Source organism: Lacerta agilis, chromosome 1 (assembly GCF_009819535.1).
Source record: "Lacerta agilis isolate rLacAgi1 chromosome 1, rLacAgi1.pri, whole genome shotgun sequence".
Classification (NCBI taxonomy): Eukaryota; Metazoa; Chordata; class Lepidosauria; order Squamata; family Lacertidae; genus Lacerta; species Lacerta agilis.
Genome location: NC_046312.1, coordinates 49,774,610 through 49,782,407, shown reverse-complemented (window position 1 = coordinate 49,782,407; position 7,798 = coordinate 49,774,610). Strand labels below are relative to the sequence as shown.

General features: G+C 44.4%; 1 protein-coding gene across 1 annotated transcript; it reads left to right on the top strand.

Annotated features, from left to right (window-relative positions):
- The first annotated feature begins 3,813 nt into the window (after positions 1–3,813).
- Positions 3,814–5,992, top strand: LOC117047399 (transmembrane protein 263-like). Its single transcript, XM_033150927.1, has 2 exons — positions 3,814–3,829; positions 5,574–5,992. The coding sequence occupies exons 1-2, from the start codon at positions 3,814–3,816 to the stop codon at positions 5,858–5,860; spliced, it is 303 nt and encodes a 100-aa protein (XP_033006818.1). The 3' UTR covers positions 5,861–5,992.
- The last annotated feature ends 1,806 nt before the right edge of the window (positions 5,993–7,798 follow it).

Below are 7,798 nucleotides of genomic sequence, written 5' to 3'. Positions count from 1 at the left end.
ACTAACTACCAGAGATGGTAGTGTTCACCTGTGGTAGTAAAAATAACCGCAAGTCTCGTAGCGCCTCAAAGACTAATCAACTTCATTGTGGCATAAGCTTTCATGAACTGGAGTTTGATGAAGCGGACTTTAGTCATGAAAGCTTAAGCCATAATAAATAGGTTGGCCCTTAAGGTGTGATAAGTTTCTTTGTTGAGTTTTTAAACAATAATACTTGCCCACCATTGTGTGAGGCCCCCACATCTGCATTCTGAAGTGATGCAGTCCAGGAAACTTTCCCATAGTGACAACTAAGCTGTACACACAGAAGTGCCATGTTGACTTTCCACATCAGTGCAGGTGCAAAAATAACTTGGGCCTGCAACTGTGGGAAGTTGGACACTAGTACCAACCTCTCCCTATAAAATGGCAATGTAGATGGTCTGAAGTGATTGGTGAAATAGGCTGACCGATTGTGTGGAACATTTCAGGACTGCAGTAGCTATAACTAACAGACAGCTACTGCCAAGTCCAAGGGCTAATTTGTGTTGACTGAGCAGGAAATGCTATATTAGTATATTGCTCAAGCCTTGGAACTTGGAGGCTGCCTACAGCTGCCAGACTAGGGCAGCAGGAAGAGACATCAATAACCCAGGCAGTTTTAAATCCAAAAGACAAGACGGGGGGTAGTTTCACACAACCATTTCCCGCTCAATCATTCAATGGTGAGACATGCATTGACCTGAATCCTAGAAAGCACCTTGCATGTGTTCAACCTGCAGACCACTTTGTATTTAGAAAACTAAACTCTCAAAAAGGTGCTTAAATGTCTTGAAGTAGAGATGAAGCTCATTTTGTGTTGGGCACAACCTGAGCCTTGTGACTTCACCTTGTTCCATGTTCTTCTAGTAGCTGTGGGTGCCAGTCTGCTATAGGGGTATATATGGAGAGCTGGAAACTGCTACACCTCCCAACCATCTTCACAAGGCCATGGCTTCAAGAATATTTGCCCTGTTTTTAAAAGTACAATACCACCTACCACAAAGTCCCCTGCAAGTAACAAAGTGGTGGTATCTTCCCAAAGGCTCGCATCCTGGGTGCCTGCTAAGACAAGCAGATGGTAACTGGCCCAAAGTCACCCGGTGAGCTTAATGGCTGGGTGGACGTTTGAACCCAAGTCCTAGCCTTACACTGCACCACACTTGCACCACACAAGCAAGGATGAGAGTGTGCGGTGGGCAGGTTTTGCCCAGAAGCTGTTGCTCTGACATCTCCAGGTGAAGCACCCCAAGATCCTGCAATTCCATTGTCTATTCAGCGTCTGCTTTTTGGTGTTTTGCAAGCCCTTTGCTCACGAGCTGAGGAAATCCACCGCCAGAATCAATATTAAATTCAATCAGTTCTGAAAATAAAAAAGGGGGTGAAGAGACGTCAAAACGTGGTGGTGGTGTTTTTGAGCTGAACTGTCAGTTTTTCCCTGGCATATTAATTATGTTTGAAACAACAAACATCCCGGGTTCCTTTCAGCTTAGCCAGCAACTTGTTGAGAGAGAAGATTCCTCTTAAAGGAATGGTGACTAACCAGCACATTGCGGCAGCAGGCTTCCTCCACAAGCACAGCCTGGAGCTTGTTGACGTCTGGAGTTCAGAGAGAAGGAAGAGTAGCCAAGCAAGCGCCAACCACATACAGGGAGCTGTTCTCTGCAGACACTCCTGGCCAGGATCAGTGTGGTGGGTGAGATGCTGACGGCATCTGATTGGACACCCACGGGCTATTCATTCCCCCCCCTCACCTCCCTGGATATGGCTGGGAACAGGATGCTTTCCACTGAGCTGTTTTTCTGACTCCGCTTTTGTCTGTGACAGGGAATTTGGCCGTGTGTGATCTGTGGACTGTAAAAGGTGCTCAAGGATGTCTCTGCTCAGCTCCCGAGAGCCTCGTTCTTCAGAACGCTAACAGGGCAACTGTGGTTCTCCTTGCCAAGGAGTTGACTAGTTCTGACAGGGCCTCTGGCCTGGGCTGTGTGGAGAGGCACCATTATGTCACATCACTATGCAGGCTTTCAGCAGGGCACCATTCATCACTGCAGCTTCCTCAGTGCCCAGGACACAGGAAGCACATCCCACTAAAAGCCCCACATAAACACATACACACACTGCTGAATTTAAACTGGGCAGTGGTGATCAGCGTTCTCCACAGAGTGGGCGTGAGGGCGAAAATCCTCTGTAATTCTCCAGAGGAGAGCAGTGCTTGATTATTTCTTTGAGGAGAAAAAGGTCCCAATCTGTATGGAAGCTGCACCACCTCATCCCAGATCACTGTGGTTATTCAGCTAGAGAGTGTACAAAAGCCTGCTCAAGTGCTCATATTCATATTGGTTTGTTGTTTTTACTTTTACTGTGTGTTTTGTGGTTTTTATATTGTAACTTTATGTTGTGCACTGCTCTGAGATCTGCGGATAAAGGGTGGTGTACAAACTTTAATAATAATAATAATAATAATAATAATAATAATAATAATAATAATAATAATAATAATATATTCCTTCCAATGTAACAGAGTAATGCCTGGTACTAAAATTTGGTTGCCAGATTAATTCAGGGATGGAAAACCTGCTGCCCTGTAGGCAGAGGTTGGGAAATATGGGAGCTGTAGTCCAGCAAGATCTGAAGAATCACAGGTTCCCCACTTCTCATGTGTCCTCCTGGCTCATGAGAAGCCCCCCAGGATAGAGGACCATTCCAGATGCACCTGAGCACACTGAGGATTTATTGGAATGGCTTATTCCCCATCCTTCGAGTGTGCAGTCTTACAAAATTGGTGACATCCAGGATGCAGCTTTTGTACTGCGACCTCAGATCCATGACTGGCCATTTTAAAACAGAGAGAATGCATAGAAGAAGGCATTCAAGCTGAAAGGGAAGGACCTCCTAGGGACACCTGGTGAAAGCATGTCACCTTTCCAAGTAGGAGGTCCTGCTGCAGAGATGGCACCTGTCCTTCTGCATCATTTACCCCACATGCTGTTGACCTGGCTTCCTCTTCTGCCTACAATACTGAAATAGCAGGAGGGAGAGGAGGGTGAGCGAAGCAACCAGGAGCACAGAGGGGTATTTAACGCAGCAGCTGCATATCCAGTACTGCACAGCTTTGAGATAAATGGCCACAATCTCTGCTTAAAAATCAGGCAGCCCTCCCTTCTACTATGGGGTGAGGAACATCTATATAGCTGTTGGCACTCTCTCCCCTTTTTCCTTGGGCTACTTCCCCTCACCAGCCTTGCTTCACATTGAGTGTTTTTGTCTTTCTGGAATGTGTCTCACTGAACTTTGATGGTGACTCTTACTTGGAGAAGTGTGTGAATATGCATAGAAACGAATTTACTGTACCAAGGCAAAAATTACATTCGTTCCTCTGCCCACTTTTGTTTCTGGTGCTTCACAGCCCTGGTTTGTGACACCCAGAAGGTTGACCTTGGGCTGAAAAAAATGTCCCCAATCCTGTTCCTCTCAGAAAAATTTGAGTGCTGACATGCCTCACGCAAAGAGGTTGGGCCATTCCATCCTTTTAAGTGCTTCCATAGAGTATATTTTTTTCTCAGGTAGCTCTTTATCTACTTTGGGTTGACATGTTGGTATTGTTAGGATAACCTGCAGTTATCCAGAGTTACTGCCACCTAGGTAGATAGATGCAAGCTTCAACACACATGAAAAGGGAATACCTGAGACTAACGCGGAAGTCTATGCACATTTTTCATTTAAAACAGGGAGACATCCCTATCTCGTTATTGCCTAGTCTTGGCTAATGTATCCAAATAGCATCGCGCCAAGCAGATGAGTATATTAGCAGGTAAGGTCTTTTAAATAATTCGAGAAGAAAGAAAGAAAGAAAGAAAGAAAGAAAGAAAAGGGTTTACTCAGAGAAAGCAGAATAGAATATGAAATCAGACATTTAAGAAAATAAAAAGACCACAAAAGCAGTCAAAATACTGATTTATCTGGAGTTGGAAAGGGCTTTGTCAGTGGAAGGTATTTAGCATTACAATAGTTCCCAAAAAAAGAGAGTGTTACTGGTATATTTCAGGTAAGCGTAATTATATACTCAGGGAGCAAAACAAACCTCTTTCACACAATATCTGGCAAGCTAGATTCCATGCAGGTAGTTCCCAAACCAAGCCACTGTTTACAAGTTAAAATTACATCCTTATGGGAGAAAAACTGCTTGTTTCTGTATTGACCTCATGAGTTGTCTAATTTTAAAACAATCAAAAGAATTTGCATTTCCAATTATCCAGAACTGGGTTTGTCTGGATTAGACAAACCATGAACCCAGGTTTAGACATCATACTAGGGCAAGCCAGAGCTTAGCTAACAGCAGCATGGAAGCTGGAGACCTGGAGTAGTAGCAAAGAGGACATGTTCACTTTGGGAACCAACACATTTCCTCATTGGTGCCCAGCCATGGCTTCCCTTAGTGTTGTGTCTTACCTGTGCCACTGCAAGCATGCTGTAGTCAAGGAATGTCACACCCAATCTACAGCACAGTGCATTTAATATATGCACTGCAGATTACCAAATCACATAGCAGTGTAATCCACACAGTAGGCAGTGCCAAGGGCTGGATTCAGCTAAGTAGGTATGCTAGCAGCAACCAGTGCAATGAGTCCTAGTAGCACAGTGGAATTTCCCAGGTCCCAGAATAAACCCTATGGAGGCCCCATGGCAGTCAAAATCTCGGGTGGAGGAGCTTGCAAATTATCTCCTAATACTTTTTTTTTTTTTTACCAACCAACAATTTTAATAAATCAGTTTCAAGATCAAATCAATATTATTTTGATCTGTTGTTGTGGGCCCCCTAAAAGAGCCCATAGGCCAGTGCCTACTCTGCCTATTTGGTAATCCGGCATTGACTTCCCCCCTTCTCCTCCTACACTCCCCCATGTGAACAGGGTCTTCTCAGCAGTGGCTCTACAGCTATGGAATGTGATTCCATATGAAGTCAGGCAGGCTCCTTCTCTTGATAGTTCCACACATGCTTTTAAGACTCACATTTTTACTGTGACTCAATGGCTAACTGTTAGACTGCTCTGGGTTTAGTATGACTATGCTATGCTAGGCATTTTTTTTGTGCTGGTTTGGGTAATACAATATATGTTTAGATTGGCATCATATGGCTTTATTGTTATTTTCACTTCTATTGTGATTTACTCAGCATGATAAATTGTGACTAAGCAGCATCTAGAAACCTTTCAAATACATTAATTAAAATCCTTTCAAGCAAGGTTTGAAAGTACCTCACGGTTCTTCCTCCCAGTATCTGTCACGATGAAGGGAGCTCTTATTAGTACAGGGATTAGACAAGCTCCCCATTTAGTTTTAGTGTGTCCCATCATGAATTTCTCTTGGCTGGCCAGAACATCATCTAAGTATGCTACTGATGTATGCTGAAGGAGTGAGGCCAAGTACTGAGACACGTTGACCTTTTCACCGTCTGGCAGTGAAACATCCTACAATGCTGAAATTGCTCAGAGCGACCAGGAGAGAAGCATCTAACCCATTTCTCTTTTTCTTTTGTCTCTCTCTGTATCTTTCAGACCTTAGGAAAGACTGCCCACAGCAACAATCTGGCATGATCTGGAGAGTGACAGGGGGCCTGTACAGCATCACCCGAGGAGCCGTGGGGGCAACGCTGGGGGGAGTGGCTTGGGTTGGTAGCAAAGGCTTTGAACTCACCAAAACAGCAGTGACCAGCGTCCCTACAGCCAGCGTTGGACTAGTAAAGGGCAGTGTCTCAGCAGTGACCAGTGGCGTGGGAGCTGTTGGCAGTGCAGTGGCCAGCAAAGTCCCTTTCACCACAAAGAAGAAGGACAAGGCCGACTAGACCCTTCCTTTTGACAGATCACTTAGTCCCTGATCTTCCTCACTGCAATACCATTTTGTTTTGGATCACAAACACATACAAGGGAGAGCAGACCTCCTAGCCATGGCTGAGGTTCAGTTTTTTTAGCTTGGAGCTCACAGTCACAACTAACCATACTCACGCACCATCCCACGTAGAACTTCATTCACCCCTTGTGAGGCTATGTAGGAGCTTCAGTTGTGAGCATTGTGCTCCATCTCTTTGGACACACTAGACAGAAAACTCAAGCATAGAGCTGTTTCCTGGTAAGAGACACAATTATGATCCTGGTAGGGTTGACCGGTGGTCACCTGGAGTTTCTTCTTTCCTTAAAGCCATCAGTGAGATGTGGGGTTGGGGAAGTGCTGATGGGCAGAGGGGTCCACATCCTTGCCTGAGAGCGACATTAGGCAGCAAGAAAGGGGGTGACTGTATCAGTGTAGTACAGGTGCAGGATTGCAAACTAGCTATGTGGCTCACTGAAGACAGCATCCCCATGCCCCGGCATCTGGACAGTCAGCAGGTGTCTACACCTGTGAAGGATTGACAAAGCCAGCTCTTGCCACCTCCTTGCAACTCCCTCAGCAGCCACTGGTGGGAATCTCCTACCACAATCCTTACTAGACACATCAACAACTTTCAATGGGAAAATAATTTCCAGGTTGCCAATCTGGTCACCCTAGTCCTATTTCTTGCATTTAATGGTTTGTCTTTTTTTAAAAAAAACCAAATAAATGGGGAAGGGTTGTATGGGACCTGTCCACGCAAATGTAACCTGCATGAAGCAGAGTGCTGTGAACAAGGGCACCCAACCATTCCACAGGTGCAACTGAGGAAGGAATATATATGTTTACGAGGCACCAAGGCAACCAAGTTATTGAGAGGCCTTGAATAAATATAAATCGTGCTGATGATGGCGATAACAACATCAATTTTCTCCTCATCTCTCTCACACAAGCCCACTTCTATCCACAGGTACACCTAGTTAGAATGAAAAAGGTTCCTTGTTTTAGAATTACTTCTGCCTTTCCTGGCTTCGTAAGAATTGTAGGATTTTAACTGCAATAGAGAGAGAGAATGTTTACAGTGTGTTTTGTGATCATATATAGTAAGCATTAGATCAGTTTTCTAATAATTAAAGCCATGAAAACTGAGGTGTGACCCTGCCCATAAATAATCTGCACATTATTCCTGACAAATTCAGCAATTTGTAATTGAGGTTGTTCAAATTTTGTTTTGGTTCAATGACCAGGCAGGGATACCGTCAACATGAAATGTTTTAGGCAATGCTCGCTTATACCCTTGGAAAGTGTAAACCCTGCTCATGTTTTAAACCCATTCTTTCCCCCACTTCTACTTTGCCAGTTTGGCCAGTGACCCAACTTTGCTCCTGCAATCCTTAAGCTGTTTGTGCAGAAGTAAATCCATGTGACTTCAATGGGACTTACCTCCAGTTATGTGTCCTTGAGACTGGTGCCCGAGATGCTCTGTCTCCTTTCAGTCCTTTTCTGTTTATGGTTCTTTCATGAAAGGGATGTTGATCTTTGGATACTTAAAATGGAGCAGACTTAAGTAGATTCAGAAGACATATTTTATTCATATCCTGGATGCTGGGATCATTCTGGTTTCCAGCTCTTGCAGATTCTTTGCAGCTTTGCTTGACTACGATATCTTCACAGGCACCATTAGTGTGACCAGTATCTAAAGCTTCCTTCATTCCACATCATGGCACCATGTAGTTTCCCTTGGAGGAAACGTCTTTTCTCTTTCAACCTTTCTGTTTTATTTTGTTATATCTGCCTTTTTTTGGTTGCATTATCGCAATACCATCTGACAGCAGAATGCCTACCTGTGTTTAACTCAGTAGTCTTCTGCAATTTGCAGAGCCCAAGATGGCTGGTTTAGCTCTGTTGGTATCTG